At 31.6% G+C, this 25,519-nt stretch overlaps 1 protein-coding gene across 3 annotated transcripts in view; it reads left to right on the top strand.

Moving 5' to 3' along the window:
* Nucleotides 1–24,420, top strand: part of LOC143908392 (uncharacterized) — a 41,595-nt gene extending 17,175 nt beyond the window's left edge. The window contains exons 3-7 of one of the 3 annotated variants that reach the window (XR_013260126.1): nt 2,308–2,428; nt 2,676–2,857; nt 19,389–19,478; nt 22,835–23,012; nt 24,329–24,420. Coding sequence is in view for 2 of the 3 variants with exons in the window: in XM_077426049.1 (XP_077282175.1) it covers nt 2,308–2,428; nt 2,676–2,857; nt 19,389–19,478; nt 24,329–24,405 (470 nt within the window). In the remaining variant the exon portion in view is untranslated. The remainder of the gene's footprint in view (nt 1–2,307; nt 2,429–2,675; nt 2,858–19,388; nt 19,479–22,834; nt 23,013–24,328) is intronic. The other 2 variants (XM_077426049.1, XM_077426050.1) reach the window with 2 other exon arrangements.
* Nucleotides 24,421–25,519: the final 1,099 nt, after the last annotated feature.

The raw sequence follows: 25,519 nt of genomic DNA, 5'->3' as shown, positions 1-25,519 counted from the left end.
GTTTACAGAGTCTAGAATTTCATGTTTCCTTTTACAAGGTTTTGAAATGTATACTGATTGAACATGACCAGCTCAGATCGAACTTCTTCTGCATAATGATGCTTGCACAATATTTCTTTGACATTCCTTCTAAATTAATAACATTTCAAAATTTTTCTTCGATTATAAATTAATAAATTTTATGCTGTTTTGAAAGCATGATGCTATTCACTCTGACATAGATAATATAATTAATAAAATGACAAAAGTTAAAAGATTACCAGAAATTAAATTAGATTGTGTTCCAAGAAATTTGTTTCGATTCAATGATAGAGTGTAGTAGTATTATATCCTACTCTAATCAAAAAAGAAAATTGATTAGTCCATATGTAGACCAATTTATTTCTTTATGCATATGTTTATGCACCTATGCAAGTTGGTCTGGATAAACCTATACACTGAGAAACCCATTTTTGTTGAATCAACTAAATTTGATTAACATAACCAAAATCATATCCAACCAAAGATTTTAGTTCATTCAACAAAATAGGTTTCTCAGTGTATAGGTCTATCCAGATAAACTTGCATAGATGCATAAACAAATGCATAAAGAAATAGATTGGTCCACATGTATATGGACTAATCAATTTTTTTATGCTTATGTTTATGTGTTATGCAAATTTGTCTCGATATATCCTATCTATATGGATTTATGGCGTTTCTCTGTCGCATGACAAAATCGCCCGTCTGTACAGGTTTATCGTATTTCTCTGTCGCGCGACAAAGTCGCTCGTCTATTCAGGCCCTAAATGCAAATTATCGTTCTCAAAGTTATAAGTTTAAAGGTCACTTACAGCTTATCAAATAATATGAACTACTGCGTATAAAAAATTAAATAATGTAAAAAAATATCTATAATGTTGTAATTTTGAAAAAAATAACTTTGATTAAGGAAGATGTTCTATCAGCCAAAATAAAATGCTTTTTTGAAGTGAATACTCTAGAGATGTTCTATTTTTAAAACTATAAGGGAGATATTTTAGATAATAAAAATACATGGATTCGCTTTCTCCCTCTTTCCTGCCCCCTTCCCCCCTCTCTCTCCCATTGCCCCCCTTCCTCCCTCCTATCAATATTAAATTTAATATTGATATTAAATACTAATAGAGCATTCTCGCTGAAATTTTTATGTTTTGATTCTGACTCCAATAATTTTGACAATTTTTTTCCGAGAAGTATTCTGAAAAAAAAGAAGGGACGTATTTTTTGGTTTGGGCCTACGATCAATATTTCCAACAGTGTGATTTTTGTAAAAATTGAATTTTTTGATAACTATTTTTTAAAACGTTGATTATCTTAGAAATATTCAATCCTATTGAAAAATGACGGATGAAATGTATTAAAATGAATTACATGATGTATATATTCTTCAATTAGACATAACTATTTAGAAATTAAAGTTATGTCTAATTGAAGTTTTTAATCTACTACTAACGGATGTATTTTGACTATTTATTTAGTCCGAGTAATGCCGAATTCAGATTATTACAAAAACTTCAATAGGTAGAACTCTTGAAAAAAATCTTGCCATGCTTCAAGAGGTCTAAAAAATTTCATAATTTCCGACAAAATTTGTACAAAGTTGTTTTTAATTAAAAAAAAGCGAACTTTACGAAAAATAATTTTTTCCTCTTTAACATAACTTTAACTGTATAACACAACTTTAGACTGTCCAGAAATTAAAAAGAATATATACATCATGTGATTCATTTTAACCTGAACAAATTTCATCCAAGTCATTTTTCGATAGGATTGAATATTTCTAAGATATTAACGTTTTAAAAAATAGTTACCAAAAAATTTAATTTTTACAAAAATTACACTATCGGAAATATTGATCATAGACCCAAACAAAAAATATGTCTTTTTTTCAGAATGCTTCTCGGAAAAAAATTGTCAAAATTATTAAAATAGATCAGAGTCAAAACATAAAAATTTTAGCGAGAATGCCCCTAATACAATAAATAATAATACAAAAGTTTAGTACTTATAGTATACCATTCAATATTGTATCCCAGACAGCACACAATATCCTATGGATGTTCATATTATGTCCAGAATGCCTATGGACGTTATATTAATATTTACAGGATATTGGTGCTATCGGGGATGTTGTTTGAACGTTCCCAGGTAGCAAGATGACGTCTAAGACATCTTAATGGCGTATTATTGAGGTTAAAGAAGTCATTAAGACGTTATTAATATGTCATTTGACGTATTACATCACTCTGCTACCTAAATTGATATTGCATATAATCTTTGTTGCAGCAACAGGACAAAAATTCGACTTCGAATACCAAAAAAAGAGTATAGATAATAAAGATGGTGTGGAAGCAATGTGTAAAGCAGAAGGTCTTTATCCTCAGCCGACTCTTGATATCTCAATCAAGTAAGTTGTCTTTGTAAATACCAAGAAATCTCAATATGTTACAAAATTTGAAACTTTAAATTATTCATATTTTCTCTGCTTTTTTTTTTAAATGATAAAAATTAATAAATTTAATTAATTATATATTATATAAAAATTATAAATATAAAATTCTAAAAAAAAACTATTAAATCTACTTATAACAAAAGACGTAATTTAAATAAAATATGAATTGTTATAGACATATAATAATATACAATATTTATAGGGATATTCCAGAAAAGAAAACTTCGAAACCCACAGTGACGCTCCGCGAAGATGGATTGTATAATATTTTATCACGAGTAGACTTTCTAGACGAAGAACTACCAGAAGCTGCAGAGCTCAAATGCATCCTTGAAATCCCAAGGACAAATTACAGCATGACCCGAAAAACCATTTACTATTCTGGTTAGTTATATATCTTTCATGCTTTAATATATTTCTACTAATTATAAACAATTGCTTCTACTAACTTGCCAGTTTGCATTAACTTTTGATGTCAACTCATAATAAATGAATAGCACGATTGCAATAACTTTGACGATGCGATTTAATAATTATTTTTAATTATATTTATGTAAAAAAAATGCAAAAACGTTTAGAACGCAATAATTTTTGGTTTTTGTGTGTGTGTATAATGAACACTATTAAATATATAGAAAATATAGACATTTTTGTATCAAAGTATGTTTATTATTATAGTTTTTTAATATTATATACATATAGTAAAATTATATTCAATCTATAAAGGGTTGTATATAAAGGAAAAGATGCAATTGTGAAATTAAAGAGCAAAACTATCTATGTAAAATATATTTTTTTTCTTATGGTTGGTTACATTTTGATCAATTTTTAAAAAATAAATATTTTCTGAATTATACTTTGAAAAATTCAATTTTTTGAATTTTTGATTACAAGTTTTGTAAGTTTTGATAAATCATCATTTTTTTAAATCTTATCAAATTAATCCGTTTGTTTCTTTTACATCCATTTATTTTTTTACACCCTTTATTGTAATAATTCATTCTCTTTTTCTGTGTCCATTTCAAATCAAAACAAGTAGAGAATGCTGTCAAATCAAATAAAAATTTCATACAAATTTTTTTAATTATTGTTTGATCATCCATTTGCAATTCAGATTGCGAGAAGATTATATATATGTTACGGGCAAAGTCCGCATGGTGTGCAGTGTCAGCATTGCCCGGGCAATGTCAGCATTACACAACGCGATTGGGCAAAGTAGTTTATTAGCGGACATTGTCCGGTTTGATGTGGGCAAAATTGACACTGCCCATCCAGCGATGGCAATGCCAGCAACTATTAACGCATTGCGGACTTTGCTCAATTCCATGTGGGCAATGTCGACAATGCTAAATCTCCGTGGACTAACAAGCTGCGGTAAATGGACATGTCAGGCTTAAAGACCGACGTTCACTAAACGAAAAAGCTGACCACAACGCGTTGTGGCATATTCAAAAAGGCCACTACAACGCGAAATTCGTATATCGTGGCACTATCAATAACGCTCACAACGCGTTTTGGCAATGTGAAAATGCCACAACGCGTTGTGGACACTTATTGATGCAGTCATGACGCGATGTGGATGTTTTTGATTACATGCATGAACTTTCCACGCGTGAAAAGTTGTAAATCCATGTGGCAACTCGGTCTCACGTGGAAAGTGTATGCGTGAAGGCAGTAGGTTCCGTCCCCCTACAGGAGGCTCCACTACCGTTAAACTAGACACATAGGCCTGTATTCATAGTCGGTTCTTATATTTAAGACCGTCTTAAGTACAATCTTAAGATGTCATTTTAACCTATCACGAAGCCGTATTGGCATCTTAAGACATTACTTAAGCCGGTCTTAAAATAAGAACCGACTATGAATACCGGCCATAGTATGCCTTGCAAAGTATTATACATGCGTGGACTTTCCACGCGTGTAAAGTTGTAAACCCATGTGGTAACTCGTCTCGCGTGGAAAGTGTACGCGCGGAGGCAGTAGGTTCCGCCCCCCTGCGGGGGGCTCCACTACCGTTAAACTAGACACATAGTATGCCTTGCAAAGTACATGCGTGGACTTTCTATGCGTGGAAAGTTGTAAATCCATGTGGCAACTTGCCTCGGTGGAAACGGAGCACCTCCTCTGCCTACATAAGGCTAACTGTTAATTTTTGACATTGCCCACTTGGAACCGAGCAAAGTCCGCAATGTGATAATAATAGTCGTTATTGACATTGCCATCGCTGGATGGGCAGTGTTAACTTTGCCCACATCAAACCGGGCAATGTCTGCTAATAAACTACTTTGCCCAGTCGCGTTGTGCAATGCTGACATTGCCCGCGGCAATGTCGATACTGCACACTATACGGACTTTGCCCGTAATATATACATATATTAAACTTCTTTAGATATTTAGACATATCCACAATCATTTTGTGTAATTCAAAGTATGCAGATATATATATAACAATCTATTCTTTTTTAAATAAAAAATTTATTTTACTTTATTTTATACTAGCTGGTTACCCGGGCTTCGCCCCGGAGAACATATGTAATAAGACACGCGAATAGTCTCTCTCTCTCTCTCTCTCTCTCTCTCTCTCTCTCTCTCTCTCTCTCTCTCTCTCTCTCTCTCTCTCTCTCTCTCTCTCTCTCTCTCTCTCTCTCTCTCTCTCTCTCTCTCTCTCTCTCTCTCTCTCTCTCTCTCTCCTTCTCCCTCTCCCTCTCTCACTCCCTCTCCCTCTCCCTCTCCCTCTCCCTCTCCCTCTCCTTTTCTCTCTCCCTCTCTCTCTCTCTCTTTCTCTCTCTCTCTATCTTTCTCTCTAAAATGCTGTAAATTAAAAAATACTACTTTCAATTAAACCGATTTCCAAAAAGATACTGGTTCCCAAAAAAATCGGTAACGAAAAATTATATACTTTATAGCACTTTCCGGAAAATTCAATCCTTACTTTATGTACAATTTATTGAAATTCGGTCATTCGAAACCGGTTTCCAAAAAGATCAGTAACAAAAAATAGTACACTTTATAGCACTCCCCGGGAAATTTTTTTTTGTTACCGATCTTTTTGGAAACCGGTTTCGAATGACCAAATTTCAATAAATTATACATAAAGTAGGGATTGAATTTTCCGGGAAGTGCTATAAAATATATAATTTTTTGTTACCGATTTTTTTGGAAACCGGTATCAAAAGTTTGACGAATTTTTCGGGAAATAATTCTACCCTTATTTCATAAGATTCGGTCAATTACTTTATAACACTTCCCGGAAAATTCAACCCCTACTTTATGTACAATTTTTTGAGATTTGTTTATTCGGAAGCGGTTTCCAAAAAAATCAGTAACGAAAAATTATACACTTTATAGCACTCGTCGGAAAATTCTACCCCTGTTTCATATGTAATTCTTTGAGATTCGGTCAGTTATTTTCCGAAAAATTTGAAAAAATTAGAAAAACCGGTCTCCAGAAAATCGGTAATAAAAAACTATACACATCAGGGCACTTCCCGGAAAATTCTACTCCAGTTTCATATATTTTTGGTAAAAATTTGATCCAATTAATTTCCGAAAAATTGGAAAAATTTCTAATACCGGCTTCCAAAAAGATCGGTAACAAAAAATTATACACTTTATAGCACTCGTCGGAAAATTCTACCCTTGTTTCATATATAATTCTTTGAGATTCGGTCAATTATTTCCCCAAAAATTAAAAAAATCGGTTTCCAGAAAATCGGTAGCAATGAACTATACACTTTATGGCACTCCCCGGGAAATTCTACCCCTATTTCATGTACCTTTGATAAAAATTTGGTCCACTAACGAATGAGTAGTTCGCGGACAGACGGACGGACAGACAAACAGTCGGGTTTTATATAACTTTTTTAAAAAAAGGTAAAAAAAAGGCGCCAAGTACACGTATAGTAGTGTATATGTTGTTACCGAAAAAAAAAGAAAGTGGTAGTATTATACCCCGAAAAAACCTAAGTAACAAGTTTTAGATCTTTATATCTCGAAAAATCTCGAAAAAAATCTAAGCAGTAGTATCTTTATTTCCGAAAAATTATAACCCAAGTGATACACGTCACAAAATTATGTTACCTTATCAAAAAGAAGAGTCGCGCTTCAAGTGATCTATTACAATTACAAAAAAGAAATGATATCTCTTTAAATTAGAGCGCCAATTACAGAGAGAACATGTATATTGCCTCAAACAATAATTGTTGCACTACTTTGAAAAATCTTTACATTGTGTGAATTAGAAAAGAATGTATAATAACAATTTTATAAGATTAAAAAATTTTATTTAAATTTAACAAGAGAATACAAGATATTTAAATACAAAGTTATTTAAATGTGTATTTTTTAATGGCCACAAAGAATTACAGAGGTAACAGTACAAAATAAAAATATTTTATTAAAATACATAAATTTTTCTTGTAAAAAAACTTGGCGCTGCTAGACCTTTTAAATAAATAAGGACAACAATAAATAAAAATAATTCAGAGAAGAATGCAATGGGAGTAATATTAAATGATTATCAGCGTGGATGTGGGAGTGAGCGATATGGGTGTGCGTGACTACGCGGACGGCGGATAATGCGGCTTATAATTAAGTATAGAATAAGTTTATTTATTTATTTAAAATTTCGAGGTCTAGCAGCGCCAAGTTTTTTTACAAGAAAAATTTATGTATTTTAATAAAATATTTTTATTTTGTACTGTTACCTCTGTAATTCTTTGTGGCCATTAAAAAATACACATGTAAATAACTTTGTATTTAAATATCTTGTATTCTCTTGTTAAAAATTTAAATAAAATTTTTTAATCTTATAAAATTGTTATTATACATTCTTTTCTAATTCACACAATGTAAAGATTTTTCAAAGTAGTGCAACAATTATTTTTTGAGGCAATATACATGTTCTCTCTGTAATTGGCGCTCTAATTTAAAGAGATATCATTTCTTTTTTGTAATTGTAATAGATCACTTGAAGCGCGACTCTTCTTTTTGATAAGGTAACATAATTTTGTGACGTGTATCACTTGGGTTATAATTTTTCGGAAATAAAGATACTACTGCTTAGATTTTTTCGAGATTTTTCGAGATATAAAGATCTAAAACTTGTTACTTAGGTTTTTTCGAGGTATAATACTACCACTTTGTTTTTTTCGAGGTAACAACATAACAGGGAAACATAATACATATACACTATTATGCGTGTACTTGGCGCTTTTTTTTACCTTTTTTTTAAAAAGGTAATTTTGTACGGACATCACGCCTTTTTGTAGTGTTACGCATCTTAATCTTATAAACCGTATATAATACAAGGTATGAAGCTAAAAGTGTTACGGACTATTATTTCTAAAGAAAACAACAATTTAATATTTTGCTTAGTTTTTTTAAAATAATAATCTGTAACCCTTTCAGTTGTACACCTTGTATATATTTTTCAATTTCAACATAAAACATAATCGCAATAAAGCATGATTAATGTTAATAAGTCGTTAACTGTAAAATTTTTTATTTATTTTTATTTGCGTGTCTTACTGAATGTTGTTCGCAACTGTATATGTACCGATATCTTCAGGTATCGATATTTTTGATAATTATTTTTACGTCAGACATAATTTTAATTCATCCAATTTTTATTATGTCTAGACATAATTTTTGTCCAATTTTTATTATGTCTAGACATAATTTTAATTCAGCGATTTTTATTATGTCATGACATAATTTTAATTCTGCCGCTAGGAAAATTTTAAGTCGATTGTTATGAATCAAGCTTGAATTCAATGTTTAGGTGTCCCAGGTTGCCGATGACGAGGTCCACATAGCGCGCTCTATAGTTTTCGGTGTCCAGGTGTATTAATACCTTGAATTCGATGGCCACGTGTTCCAAGTTGCCGATGACGAGGTCCACATAGTGCGCTTCGTAGTTTTCGGTGTCTACATGTATTAATACCTCGAATTCGATATCTACGTGTCCTAAATTGGGTGCGTTCAGCCGATACTTTGCTAGCCTAGCAATCGTGAGCAGTCGCTCGTTTTCGCTCGTTTCCTCTCTTTTGACCTACTGGATTAAAAAGAGAGGAAACGAGCAAAAACGAGCGACTGCTCATGATTGCTAGGCTAGCGGAGTATCGGCTGAACGCACCCATTTATATTTAAAGTTATTAATACACCTAGACACTAAAAACCATGAAGCGCACTATGTGGACCTTGTCATCGGCAACGTGGGACACCTAGACATCGAATTCAACGTACGATTACACCTGGACACCGAAAACTATAAAACGCATTATCTGGATCTCGTCATCGGCAACCTGGGACACATAGACATCGAATTCAACGTATGATTACACCTGGACACCGAAAACTATGGAGCGCACTATCTGGACCTCGTCATCGGCAACCTGGGACACGTGAACATCGAATTCGAGGTATTATTACACCTAGACACCGAAAACTACGGAGCGCGATATCTAGACCTCGTCATCGGCAACATGGGACACGTGGACATCGAATCCAAGGCATTAATACACGTGGACACCGGAAACTACGGAGCGCACTATGTGGACCTTGTCATCGGCAACGTGGGACACCTAGACATCGAATTCAACGTACGATTACACCTGGACACCGAAAACTATAAAACGCATTATCTGGATCTCGTCATCGGCAACCTGGGATACGTGAACATCGTATTCAAGGTATTAATACACGTAGACACCGAAAACTACGGAGCGCACTATGAGGACCTCGTCATCGGCAACCTGGGACACGTAGACATCGAATTCAACGTGTTATTACACCTGGACACCGAAAACTACGGAGCGCACTATGAGGACCTCGTCATCGGCAACCTGGGACACGTAGACATCGAATTCAACGTGTTATTACACCTATACACCGAAAACTATGAAGCGCACTATCTGGACCTCGTCATCGGCAACCTGGGATACCTAGACATCGAATTCAAGCTTAATTCATAAGAATCGACTTAAAAATTCCCTAGCGGCATTTTCTGCCAAGCGTAGAGAACCTTCTTTTCCGTTGACTCAAAATATATATTATTACCTAATTTACCTAAATAGATATCTTCTTCCTGACCGATAAGTCTATCGACCTAATTTCGAAATACGCGCGCGATATCGAAACTGGCGATACCTGCGCCGCCAGTGTCGAAAAAGTGAAAGTAACGTTTCTGATTATGACGTCATCGTATAAAACGTCGGCGTTAGAAGTAGAAGTATCTTAATAAAAAATTTTCACATTTGGACTTTGCGTCGCAATATCTCCGCTCGTAGGGCACGTAGCGGAATATTATGAGAGAAACCCCCCCCTAATTGGACCCCAATCTATCGATCAAGCCTACTTAGAACTTGATCCGTTCACTCGTTATCGAGATCTCAACATCTCGGGTATTCGCAACCCGTCGCGTCGCGTAAAAGAGTCACGGTCGGTCTCGCTCCGCGTGTACTTGGCGCGAGACACTACCGTGTCTCTTGATAGTATGATTGTATAATCTAACCACAATTTTTGTAAAAAAAACACAATGTAAAAATTATTTTTTTTATTATTTTCCTATATGGGCAATTCCACGTCAAATCGGACAAGATTTGACCTCGTATTTTTTAAATCGATTAAAACTTTTTTTACATGAAATATACATAAAATAAGCAGATACGAATTTTTTTGTTTGTCCAAAAAATTTTTTTTAAAATGAAGAAGTCATTTACTTTACAAATTAATATCTCTGGTTATATTTGCCGTAAAGAAATAAATCTCGAAAAAATCTAAGCAGTAGTATCTTTATTTCCGAAAAATTATAACCCAAGTGATACACGTCACAAAATTATGTTACCTTATCAAAAAGAAGAGTCGCGCTTCAAGTGATCTATTACAATTACAAAAAAGAAATGATATCTAGGCTCTTTAAATTAGAGCGCCAATTACAGAGAGAACATGTATATTGCCTCAAAAAATAATTGTTGCACTACTTTGAAAAACCTTTACATTGTGTCAATTAGAAAAGAATGTATGATAACAATTTTATAAGATTAAAAAATTTTATTTAAATTTAACAAAGGAATACAAGATATTTAAATACAAAGTTTACATGTGTATTTTTTAATGGTCGCAAAGAATTACAGAGGTAACAGTATACAAAATACAAATATTTTATTAAAATATTTAATCCAACGAAGGAATACAATTTGTATTTAAATATAAAATTTTTATATGTATTTTTCAATAGAATAAAATATTTAATCACAAAGAATTACAAAGGTAACAGTACAAAATAAAAATATTTTATTAAAATACATAAATTTTTCTTGTAAAAAAACTTGGCGCTGTTAGACCTCGAAATTTTAAATAAATAAATAAATTTATTCTATACTTAATTATAAGCCGCATTATCCGCCGTCCGCGTCGTCACGCACACCCATATCATTCACTCCCACATCCACGCTGATAATCATTTAATATTACTCCCATCGCATTTTTCTCTGAATTATTTTTATTTACTGTTCTTATTTATTTAAAATTTCGAGGTCTAACAGCGCCAAGTTTTTTTACAAGAAAAATTTATGTATTTTAATAAAATATTTTTATTTTGTACTGTTACCTTTGAAATTCTTTGTGATTAAATATTTTATTCTATTGAAAAATACATATATAAATTTTATATTTAAATACAAATTGTATTCCTTCGTTGGATTAAATATTTTAATAAAATATTTGTATTTTGTATACTGTTACCTCTGTAATTCTTTGCGACCATTAAAAAATACACATGTAAACTTTGTATTTAAATATCTTGTATTCCTTTGTTAAATTTAAATAAAATTTTTTAATCTTATAAAATTGTTATCATACATTCTTTTCTAATTGACACAATGTAAAGGTTTTTCAAAGTAGTGCAACAATTATTTTTTGAGGCAATATACATGTTCTCTCTGTAATTGGCGCTCTAATTTAAAGAGCCTAGATATCATTTCTTTTTTGTAATTGTAATAGATCACTTGAAGCGCGACTCTTCTTTTTGATAAGGTAACATAATTTTGTGACGTGTATCACTTGGGTTATAATTTTTCGGAAATAAAGATACTACTGTTTAGATTTTTTCGAGATTTTTCGAGATATAAAAATCTACCACTTGTAACTTAGGTTTTTTCGAAGTATAATACTACCACTTTCATTTTTTTTTAGGTAACAACATATACACTACTATACGTGTACTTGGCGCCTTTTTTTACCTTTTTTTAAAAAAGGTAATTTTGTGCGGATATCACGCCTTTTTGTAGTATATTACGCATTTTATAAACAGTATGTACAGAATAAAGCTATTTGGAGGTATAATACTACCACTTTGTTTTTTTCAAGGTAACAACATAACAGGGTAACAACATAATACATATACACTATTATGCGTGTACTTGGCGCTCTTTTTTACCTTTTTTTTAAAAAGGTAATTTTGTACGGATATCACGCCTTTTTGTAGTGTTACGCATCTTAATCTTATAAACAATATATCTTATAATCTTATAAACAGTATATAATACAAGGTATGAAGCTAAAATTGTTACGGACTATTATTTCTAAAGAAAACAACAATTTAATATTTTGCTTAGTTTTTTTAAAATAATAATCTGTAACCCTTTTAGTTGTACACCTTGTATATATTTTTCAATTTCAACATAAAACATAATCGCAATAAAGCATGATTAATGTTAATAAGTCGTTAACTGTAAAATTCTTTATTTATTTTTATTTGCGTGTCTTACTGAATGTTGTTCGCAACTGTATATGTACCGATATCTTCAGGTATCGATATTTTTGATAATTATTTTTACGTCAGACATAATTTTAATTCATCCAATTTTTATTATGCCTAGACATAATTTTTGTCCAATTTTTATTATGTCTAGACATAATTTTAATTTAGCGATTTTTATTATGTCATGACATAATTCTAATTCTGCCGCTAGGGAAATTTTAAGTCGATTCTTATGAATCAAGCTTGAATTCAATGTCTAGGTGTCCCAGGATGCCGATGACAAGGTCCACATAGTGCGCTCTATAGTTTTCGGTGTACAGGTGTATTAATACCTTGAATTCGATGGCCACGTGTTCCAAGTTGCCGATGACGAGGTCCACATAGTGCGCTTCGTAGTTTTCAGTGTCTACATGTATTAATACCTCGAATTCGATATCTACGTGTCCTACATTGGGTGCGTTCAGCCGATACTCCGCTAGCCTAGCAATCGTGAGCAGACGCTCGTTTTCGCTCGTTTCCTCTCTTTTGACCTAATGGATTAAAAGGAGAGCAAACGAGCGAAAACGAGCGACTGCTCATAATTTCTAGGCTAGCGGAGTATCGGCTGAACGCACCCATTTAGATTTAAAGTTATTAATACACCTAGACACCAAAAACTATGAAGCGCATTATGTGGACCTCGTCATCGGCAACCTGGAACACGTAGACATCGAATTCGAGGTATTATTACACCTAGACACCAAAAACTACCGAGCGCGCTATCTGGACCTCGTCATCAGCAACCTGGGACACCTAAACATCGAATTCAAGGTATTAATACACTTAGACACCAAAAACTACGGAGCTCACTATCTAGACATTGTCATCGGCAACCTGGAACACTTAGACATCGCAATCAACGTATTATTACACCTGGACACCGAAAACTATGAAGCGCACTATGTGGACTTCGTCATCGGCAACCTGGAACACTTAGACATCGCATTCAACGTATTATTACACCTGGACACCGAAAACTACGAAGCGCACTATGTGGACCTCGTCATCGGCAACCTGGGACACCTAGACATCGAATTCAACGTACGATTACACATGGACACCGAAAACTCTGAAGCGCACTATCTGGATCCCGTCATCGGCAACCTGGGACACGTGGACATCGAATCCAAGGTATTAATACACGTAGACACCGAAAACTACGGAGCGCACTATGTGGACCTTGTCATCGGCAACCTGGGACACCTATACATCGAATTCAACGTACGATTACACCTGGACCCCGAAAACTATGAAGCGCACTATCTGGATCTCGTCATCGGCAACCTGGGACACGTAAACATCGAATTCGAAGTATTATTACACCTAGACACCGAAAACTACGGAGCGCGATATCTGGACCTCGTCATCAGCAACCTGGGACACCTAAACATAGAATTCAAGGTATAAATACACGTAGACACCTAAAACTACGGAACTCACTATCTAAATTTCATCATCGGCAACCTGGAACACCTAGACATCGCATTCAACGTATTATTACACCTAGACACCGAAAACTACGGAGCGCACTATGTGGACCTCGTCATCGGCAACCTGGGACACCTAGACATCGAATTCAACGTACGATTACACCTGGACACCAAAAACTATGAAGCGCACTATCTGGATCCCGTCATCGGCAACCTGGGACACGTGGACATCGAATTCAAGGTATTAATACACGTAGACACCGAAAACTACGGAGCGCACTATGTGGACCTTGTCATCGGCAACCTGGGACACCTAGACATCGAATTCAACGTACGATTACACCTGGACACCGAAAACTATGAAGCGCACTATCTGGACCTCGTCATCGGCAACCTGGGATACCTAGACATCGAATTCAAGCTTAATTCATAAGAATCGACTTAAAAATTCCCTAGCGGCATTTTCTGCCAAGCGTAGAGAATCTTCTTTTCCGTTAACTCAATATATATTATTTATATATATACCTAATTTTTTTACCTAAATAGAAATCTTCCTTCTGACCGATAAGTCTATCGACCTAATTTCGAAATACGCGCGCGATATCGAAACTGGCGATACCTGCGCCGCCAGCGTCGAAAAAGTGAAAGTAACGTTTCTGATTATGACGTCATCATATCAGACGTCGGCGTTAGAAGTAGTATACGTATCTTAAAAATAAATTTTCACATTTGGACTTTGCGTCGCAATATCTCCGTTCGTAGGGCACGTAGCGGAATATTATGAGAGAAACCCCCCCCTAATTGGACCCCAAGCTATCGATCAAGCCTACTTAGAACTTGATCCGTTCACTCGTTATCGAGATCTCAACATCTCGGGTACTCGCAACTCGTCGCGTCGCGTAAAAGAGTCACGGTCGGTCTCGCTCCGCGTGTACTTGGCGCGAGACACTACCGTGTCTCTTGATTCAAAAAACCATTTTAAAGCGAAGAAGGCAATCTTTAGGGGGGGAAAAAAAAAAAAGTGTAAGTTACAAAAAATTGCAAATTTCAATTGTTATAAGCAATTGAAATGTTTAATTAATTTTTTCACTAAAAAGTACATTTAAAAAAATTTTTTAAATAATGCTATCTTATTCTTTATTTCATTCTGAAAGTACACATATTTTTTTTTTATGGAAAAACAATGGATTCTATTTTCGCGTCTCTAGTTCGACCAAGTAAGCGCGGCGCATCGATGCCGTCGATTACTTCGCCACATGTATTTTGGGGACTAATATGAGTAATATATTATAGGATTCTTAATGGTGTTTCCAAAATAATGCAATAATCTCTTTCGTTTCGAGAAAAGGATGTTGTTTAATTAATTGCACATAACGCTTTATCTTCGGCTAGCTAAGTTTAGTTTTTGGAATGGTTATAATAATTAACAAATCTTAAATTATTCGCATTCTCGTCTAAATTTTGATTCCTGGAATCGGAGCCTAAGAGTGAGAAATAGTGTCTCTCGTCTTTTTAACGATTATGTCACCGTTTGCTTTATTTTCATCGTCAGCATTTCTTCTCTTCGATATCGGTCGTATAATAATAAACATCCGCTTTCGCAGTATCTGAACGAAATATTATTCGGCAAACCGTCGTCATTTAAATTTTCGTCTCGCTTACAATTAAAAATAGTACAATTAAATAATAATACAATTTAAAAAATCACAAGATTATTTCATTACATTAACGATAGAACATTTGCTTGAAAATGAAAACTCTCGAACTTTAATTTGTTTTTTGTCAATCGGTATAAACGAATGAAAATTTTTTGTACCAGTTATGGGCACAGCGCAGTCAAATCGTGGCTTTAAGAAATTAAAATAATTATTATATTCCGCTTTATCAAAGTATAAACATTCTATATTTGGAGTATTTATTTTCGCCCAGTTAAATAAATCTCTTGGAGTTTTATTTCATCTGAATGTTGAAGACTATATCTTGCTGCTAATCTTTTAATTGTTCCGCCAATTCCGTCGCAGGGTCCTTTGCCATGAGACGTGGCAAAGAAATGCCATTCTGCAGTTAAGCCAAAGTCGTCGTAATGGTGGGAGAAATTGATAAAATTCTTCTTGTTTTTATATTGTGCTCCAGCACCGTCAGTATAATAAATAATTTTTTTTACATCGTTTGTTATGTTCTTGATTATTTCAATAACTTGTCTTTGAAATAAGTGAACAGCAACAGTATCATGTTTCAAGCAGTCTGATATTGCAGCTAAGCTTTTATGTTTCAGTGTTGATTCTTCTTTGTAGTAAATAACAAAAGGATGTATAGTTGCTTGATTATTGTTCCAATGCACTCCTTGAATTGCATCTTGAAATACAAATGCATAGTTTTCTTTTTTATGTTTTAAGAAGTTTGATTGTTGCTGAGCAATAAAATTTATGTGATAATAATTTTGGTAAGACAAATAACAATTTTTTTTAAAAATCTGGTACAGAGGTCTGCATCGTTTCCAAAGTTGCTCGATCAAAAGTAACCCATTGTTTATAAACAATTGTGTCAGTAAATTCTTCATCATAAACAGATTGTAATGAATTAATAAGATCTGTTGTTCCTGGGCATTTTTTGCAACAATTCAAATTACAATCTGTTGTTGCATTCTTACAAATAATTTGGTCTAAGCAATCGCGATACGTTCTTATAGGTTTAGTCATACTTTGAGACAATTTTTCAATTTTGCCACCATCAAGCATCAATTTTACATTTTGGTGAATTGCACACACGTAAACTGTATGTGTACCGCTTGCTCCAGCTAAGATACAATATTTTGGTCTTAATTCGGCAAATTTACTAAAACCGAGTTTTTCATCGGAAAATTGTTTCTTAAATGTCTCTGTGAATGCTTCTTTTAAATTGCACAACACTAAACGTTTTTGTTTATGAATTTTCTGTCTATTTTCATAAATGATGACATAATCTTTCTTTCCAGGCATTATACGGCTTATGTCATCTGACTTGTAAAATTGTAAGATTTTTTCAACTAAAGCATCACTCAATCGCTTTTCTCTCTTTAAATTTGGGCATGATAAAATCCCTTTTTCTTTTTTTACTTTCTTTGCCATAGTAATCATATGTTTAGAAGCTTTAAAGTGAGATAAAATTTCTGAAATTGTCCAATCCAAAAATAACGTTAAAATTCTAATCTTTAAATTGTTGTCACTTGTTTTATGAAACTCCTCTTTCAGTTGCGTTAAAATGTCTCTGTTTCTGTCATCCTCTAATTTCTTATCTTTAATACTGAACATTTTCTCACGAAGAGTGTAACATATTTTGGCATATTTGTTCGTAGGATATGTTTCTTGAAGTAATTTTCGTTTCTTAATTGGCGACTCTTGCAATATAATTAAACTTTTATTTAACAGATTTACAGCTTCTTCAGTTTCTAGATTAGGTGATGATGACTCTTCTTTGTATTCGGGGAAATCTGGAATGCTAGGAAGATTCGAAAACAACACTGTTTCAATTTCACTTTCCGATGAATTTGCAATCTCTTCTTGAGGCTGTATACAGTGTGTGTGCCTTTCTGTTTAGATGTAGATGGAACTTCGGTATTATTATCCATTTTTAAACTTAATTTTGAAATTTTTATTCGACCAATTATCACAAATCAATAAGTTGACCAAAGTTTCATTTTTGTTAAGTTTTTTAAGTTGCGCTGCTGTAATATGTCGTAACCGTTTCCGATCTCGGATACTATGATATTTCAATTTGAATGGATTGAAGCACTGTACTTTATAACTGTTTTCATCCATGTTTGGATTCTAGCTTCCAAGATTTTGTTGCTGAAAGTGTATAAAAATCGTTGCAATAAGCGTTTTTTAAATTTGACTACTAACAGTAAATTAGAATTATGCACTATTCAGATTACACACAGTTCCTACTATGTACTTACGTTGCTAAAATTGCAATTTTGTTGAACTTCACACAGAAGATAAAAATGTAATAGCGTAAAAAGTAATAATATGTTACTTGCTTCAAGTGCAAAAGTATACTAAAATAAACACAATCTTAAAAACACTTGAGATCACTCACAGGTTTAAAGATCGAAAGACTTGCCGTAGAGCGCTATAAAAGTCTGTGTTTATTGTTTATAAGAATTTCTCGATAAGAAGAATTAAAAGATTAGAGCATCCGTAACATCCGTTACGGAAAATCCCAGCAATTCAAAACGGAAAGAAAAATTAAATTATAATACAGTACAGTAACGATATACTTTAACAAAAATACTGCACAATTTTCAAAATATAATATTTATAATAAAAATGTGATTTGTATAATATTGATTGTATTCAACATTATAAGTTATGTAATTCATACTGTATTTTCTTCCTACAAAAGATTTCCGAAGAATGCGCCACGCTACTTGGTCGAACTAGAGACGCGAGCACAGCGCGACGCGGCGCGGCGCGGCGCGACGCCTCAGTCATTAAAATTATATAAAAAATAGAATCCTTCGTTTCTCCATAAAAAAAAAATGTGTACTTTCAGAATGAAATAAAGAATAAAATAGCATTATTTAAAAAATTTTTAAAAATGTACTTTTTAGTGAAAAAATTAATTAAACATTTCAATTGCTTATAACAATTAGAATTTGCAATTTTTTGTAACAAACTATTTTTTTTCAAAGATTGCCTTCTTAGCTTTAAAATGGTTTTTTGAATATTTCTCTACGACAAATATAACCAGAGATATTAATTTGTAAAGTAGATGACTTCTTCATTTTTGACGAAAATTGTATTGTTCATAACTTTTGTAAAAAAAATTTTTTGGACAAAAAAATACGTGTCTGCTTATTTTATGTATACTTCATGTAAAAAAAGTTTCAATCGATTTAAAAAATATGAGGTCAAATCTTGTCCGATTTGACGTGGAATTGCCTATATATATACAGACAAAGATTATATAAGAGGAAGAAAACATATATATATATATATTGATATATTTTATATATATATATAATTATATATATTTTTTTATACAAAAAATTTGTTACCGTACAAAACACAACTTTTTGTAAGTTATTTTTTCTTTTTAGCACAATAGTATACTTTATATGTATAATTTTCTTACTTACACGCGTAAAATCTCTTATTTACAATACCATTTAAAACAATAATTTAAAACTAATCTACTAATATATTAATATCAAGATGGAAGAATATCTTATAAAGACTGACTTATCGGGCTCTTCTTAGATTGCCGGAGCACGATAATAAATATTCCAGTTTCGTCGACTCTGTAATCCTTGCTTTTTTAATTTACTTAACTAAATACAATTTAATCTAACTTATCTTTTGCTAATACGCATAATGTATAAAATTTATAATAATATTAAATTAATATTAATAATGACGTTAATTTTGTATTCTGACTTCAATATTTGCATATCCCACTATATATTCTATTTTTGTCAATAACCGCAGCATAAATAATCATAGCAGCATATAGTTTTTATTATTATTTTTAGCGTTTAGAATATTTTTGAAAAGCATCTTCATATCGCGTCGCCAAGGTTATCAAAATTATCAATTTTTTAATTATTGAACTGTTTAATTAACTCTAAGATAATTAAATCTGCGCTTAGATTAGACATAGAATATGCATAGAAATGTCTATGCTTGGTTTTTGTGTTATGCAGGAACGGCTACTACTACATCTGTTACAACCATACCACAGCATAAAATGGATATCCAAGCCCTAGACAGCTCAAAGGCCAGTAATGGTGGTGGTAAGATTGAATCAATCGTGAAATTTATTAGACATATATATATATCTGACATTGAATCATCAGCCAGTAACCATCACCATTATTTTTCGAATCAAGGGCCTTCAGAATTTTGATAAAACCTGTCTGTTCATTTCATGCTCGTTTTTTGAGAAGTCTTTGAGAAGCATACTCTAAAGAATTTATCTATCAATTCTTTCTTATTCATTAATCAATAGCATGTATAAATTTTTAGGATATTATAATTTTTTTATGTTACAGGCAGTTACAGATCTTTTTTTATAGAATCTTCTTTATTATCTCGCTTTTTTCAAAAGTGCTCGATCACTGTTCATTATTCAATTGAGATATTTCCTTTTAATTATAAATTTCTCATCGCTTTTTGCTTAAAAACTTTAATGGCAAAATTGATGAATGCTTTTGTTAATTTTCCTAATTTAATAGTGATAATATAACGTAAGTTATTTTATACAGAACTGTGAATGAAGTCTTTGCTAATTAACACTGCTATTTCTTTTTGTTTCAAGTTCTGTGTGAATATTAATAATACTCGGGTATCATGTATTATCCAATAAAAGTCAAAACGGGCAAAAGCCCATTAGTATTATACCTTTCAGCGGAGAATTATCCTCGCAATATTAACACCTCTATATACATATACTAATGTCTATGCATTAATGCATATGCATTCCGCTCAAGTGGCCTTCATTATGGTTATGCATATTTATGAAACTCACCCGCGGCCGTTGTAACGCGCTCAATTATTGGCCCCATTAATTTTAGGAAAATGTTTAAACGTGAAAAACACTTTTCGTTATATTATGAAATTAAAAGAAAATTAATTATATAATTAAGAGAAAAACGAAGACAAGGCATTTTTCCTTTTTTCATTATATTACTGTTATATTATCAAATTATGGAATGCAATATTTTTATTTTACGGATTTGTTAATCAATAAAAAAAATGTTGTCAAATGAATATAAAAAATAAATAGTAATTAATTTACAATTTATTACGTTAAAGCAGTGGTTCCCAAGCTTTTTTAGCCTAGTGCCCACTTCTGAGAATTGGGTATTAGTTACCATCCCCTACCTGACCCCAGCTAAATATAATAAACATGTCAAAATCAGCGATAATAACCTTTATATTACATTGTATACTTATATATAATTATTTTTCAAGCAATTTTCAAACTAAATAATTATTAGCTGTACATAAGACATTAATTGAACTAAAACAGATTTGTTTACATTTGAAGATTTCAAAATGTGTGCTAATTTTCTGATTAGATTATTTTTCGTGGAACAACGCTACCTCAGGTGCAACATATAACATATATTATACATATTTATGTTATTTATTTTAAAATTATTAATTGCATACTACAATTACTTTTAAAATCAATTATTTCAGTAGAAATGTGTGTAATGAATTTACCTTAAATAAATAAAACCTAAAAATATCCTCCTATCACCTCTTTACAATTTACCGCTCCCTGAAAACCAAAAACGCTCCTTGAGGGCAATACCGTCCAGGTTGAGAACTACTGCGTTAAAGTATAATCTAATTTTGCTGTTTTTATCAATCTTATTTTTTCTTTTGTTTTCATTAATTCTATTTTAAAATACATTTTTATATACAATAATACATTCACTTTTCTTTATTTTTCCAATTATTAAGCAATTTGTATTGATTATAGGGTAACTCCGGTATATACGCCGCACCTAAAAAAAACTTAATTTATTGAGTACTATTTAATATGTTTTTAAGGCAAATGAATACCAATAAAAACTTTATACCTACTAACAATTAGAATCAAAAGCCATGCAATCCAAGCTTAGGTCTTTGAAAGCCTTATATTAGTTTCTGTATACATGTAAGCTTGGATCGCATGGCTTTTGATTCTAATTGTTTGTATATCGTTACGATCCTATTTCTTAATTTCTCTTATTATTATTTATACCTACTGTCTACTAATATAAAAAAATTAGAAATATAAAATATTTATTCTTTGTAGGTATTTAACAAAAATAAACTTTTAGAAACCCTTGCATTTTTGCCATATATCCCATAAAGGTGGGATAAATGATATTCTTAGATGGAACATACGCCTTATAAAAAATTACAAGTACCTAATGTTTATAAATGAGACAATAAAATGTCATAATAAGTTATAAAATGTGTGTAAAAAATTTATTAAAGTGTAAGAATGATAAACAAATTATAAAACTGAAAAATTTTTTAAAGAAAATAAACAAACGATAGATGCATTAAAGGTTATTGTTATATGATCAAAAAAAAAAGAAGAAAAAAGAATACATAGGAGATTTCGATTTTTACAGTGTTTGTACTATGGCATAAATCCGGCACGCTAAAAATGCCATATATCCTAAACAGGTGGGATATACAAGATATCAAGCTAAACAAAAAATACAAAAGCTATGCACTTGTATTTTGCTGTATTCCATCCTTTACTATCCCTTTACACTTATGTATCATGAAATAACCATTAAACCTTTTACACTGTTTACAGTAATAATTTTATGTAGGTCGTAAAATATAATCGCGCTCTTACTACGTTGAAAAATCGATTCAACTCATGACGGTTTCATTAACATTAACAGTAAAGAACTGAAATTACAACACAATGCTAATGTGGCTTAAAGATACATAACAGAATAATTGCGAGCAAATACCTTCATTCCTTCTATTTTTTCTGATGTAAATCACCGCGCGACGTAAGTGTACCGGAGTTACCTAAAGACACTCAAAGCTATCTAAAGACACTCTTATTTGTGTGTAAAAAGAAAAATATATATCGTGTTATTGTGTGTTATTAAAATATCGTAAGGGTGTCTTTAGATCTATTGTATCATCTGCTAATAACAGATTTTTCAGGTTATTCCGGATAAAGATCTTTTAATTTGTGAAAATATTATATAAAGATATTATAATTTTTTAATAAAAAACACGTTTGAAATTGACTAATCAGATTGCTTAAAACTCTCATATTCAGAGAGATATGACATATTTAACTCTTATAGATTCCTAACTGCGGTAGATACTGGATCTTACTGGTATAACTTTGATTGGTATTTCTTTAACATTAGGGATTGGTAATTTTATTGCTAGCTAACTCTCTTAGTGAGAAAGTGAGATTATGTTATGTGCAAAAACATTCACAGTGCATCTATTTATATTAAACATGCATTTATCTCATATTTAGGTACAGTGAACCTTTCATGTCATGCGAAAAAAATATAATTTTGTGAAAGCACAGAAATATTTAAAAAAGTATTGTATGTTCTCTTAAATGTGATACAGACTGAATATATTTTTAAGAATTTTTCTTATCAAGAGACACCCGTTAATACGAGATAGTTCTCATGCCAAGCACACGTGCAGCGCGCGACTGCTCCATATGTATTTCTACGCGAGTACGAGCGTTGCGAGTATCCGAGATTTTGAGATCTCAATAACGACTGAACGGATCAAGTTCTGAATAGGATCAAGCTTGAATTTTATTTATACAAGAAGTAAGTTTTTATTTTTCTTCTACGTGCCCTACGGGTGGAGATATTACGACGCAAAGTCCGAATCTGGAAATTTATTTTATTAAAAATACGAGGTAAAAAATATTAATATTTCATTTTTTATGTAAAATAAGAGAATTAATTTTGGTAATTGTTTAGATGGGGGAGACCACCTTGGATGACTTTGATATTTTAGTATGTTGTCAAGGTCACCTTCCTGAGTGACCTTCAGAAGGTTTTAACCCGCGCTCGTTATTCGTTAAAAAGTTATTAACAAAAAATGTTTCAAAAATATAGCAGCTATTTTGAGTATTGCCCAAGCTGGTTTACATATATATATATATATATATATATATATATATGTATATATATATATATAGTATATACATGCTTGGAACGCGTGCTATTCAAAACAAGGTCACTGCTTATTTACATCTAGACGTTGTGATTTTATAGAAGTTGTGATTTTTGTTAAAGCAGAGCACACACACATGTGTGTATGTTCTGCTTTATAGAAGTTGTGATTTTCGTTAAAGCGGGCGCACACACACACACACGTGTGTTGCCCTGCTTTATAGAAGTTGTGATTTTTGTTTAAAGCAGGGCACACACACGTATATATTAGTTATTTATGCCTTCCAATACTCAAAATAGCTGCTATATTTTCCAAACTTTTTTTGTTAATAACTTTTTAACGAATAACGAGCGCGGGCTGAAACCTTCTGAAGGTCACTCAGAAGGGTGACCTTGACAACATACTAAAATATCAAGGTCATCCAAGGTGGTCCCCCCCATCTAAACAATTACCTTAATTTTTTTTAAATTAATATTTAAAATATTGATTTAGTAATATTTTTGAACAAAAAATTTTTGTGCAAAATAAAAAGCCTTCGTATTTTTTTATTTACAATTATTATTAAGATTTTTGCAAAAACGTATTATTTTTATGAATGTTACTCTATGAACTTGGGGTCCGCTAAATACCCCACACTTAAGATAAATAAGACAACATTGAGAAGTGTTTTCAATATTATTATAAAATCATTTCAATATTATGTATTTAAAAAATAAACGTTTTGAGGCACTAATTGATTATGTGCTATATTGTGCAATATATTACCTTGAATGTACGAGCTTTAGGCAATGTAATGAGCCAAATTTAAACGTTTCTTATTTAAAAGTTATTATAATCTCGACATTTTAGTATTAGAATTTTTATTCTTGAATAACCTCAAGAATCTGTCATTACCTGATGTGAGACACTGATGTATACTATATGAAGAATATTTTTGGACTTATATGTGCTGATCTACTTGCAGGCAACTTCGTCGACCGTGCATCGATTAATCTTATCCTGTTACCGATACTTCTGGCTATTTTCATTCTGTTTCATTAATAATACAATCGATAGGTAAGTTTAAACTGATGTTGGGTTTGACTGGTACCTCTATGATTTTAAGAAAAAATTGTTTCTAAAATATTTTATAATATACATTTTATTATGAAACATTTATCAATCATATATTTTTGAAAAATAGAAATTATGTATTACAAAGCGTGTTTTTACAGTTTTTTTAGTTTTAGGAAAATAATATAAATCATTTTCTAATATTCTTTATATGTAGATATGTGATGGATATACATATAAAATAAATTATATTTTAAAAACATTTGAAAGAATGTGTGAATGCAAAGACAAAAAACAGGGTACGAGATTAGATTTAAAAAGTATAATTGCGAAATAACAAAAAATTTGGTTAAATCAATATTCTTTAATCGACAACTTATACATAAAGTGATAATAAAAATACTATATTCTGCATATATGTATATAGAAAATTTTATTACACTTTTTTGTCACGTCTCGATATATATTCGAGAAAATAAAGTTAAGATAAAGTAAAATAAATTAAAAAGATACTTTGATTTAATTTACTTGATTTGTAAAATAATGATTAATGTAAACAATTGCTAGCCTAATTAGAAAAATTTGCAGTTTTTATTATATTATAACACGATAAAAAACAAGATCTAACATAAAATATGTAAAATATAAAAAATATAATAAGTGACTATGTCTATTTGATGATTGTTTTATATTTTTTAAGAATTCTAATTAAAAATATATATTATATATATTTACATATATATATATATATATATATATATATATATACATATACATATACAAACATAACTTGTTTTCTTAATTAAGATATTTTATATTTTATATTAGCAAATATAAAAGAATGAATTGTACATAACACTTGTTATAATTAGTTGACAATTTATTGTATATAACATTTGCAAGCAAACGATTTTATTGTATAAACATAATTGAAAATTTTGTAAGTTATATTTGTACAAATTGTGTAAATAACGCTAAATTGATTATATATTCAAATACATAGATATATATACATGCATCATATGAGGCAATTGAATAACCTAACCTTAACGAGAATTTTTTTATAAGTCCTTTATTAAGGAGGCTCCACAGATAATGGATG

Source organism: Temnothorax americanus, unplaced genomic scaffold (assembly GCF_048541705.1).
Source record: "Temnothorax americanus isolate GAGA-0224 unplaced genomic scaffold, ASM4854170v1 Scaffold93, whole genome shotgun sequence".
Classification (NCBI taxonomy): Eukaryota; Metazoa; Arthropoda; class Insecta; order Hymenoptera; family Formicidae; genus Temnothorax; species Temnothorax americanus.
Note: the sequence above shows the minus strand (reverse complement) of the source record. Positions and strands in the feature narration are given on the sequence as shown.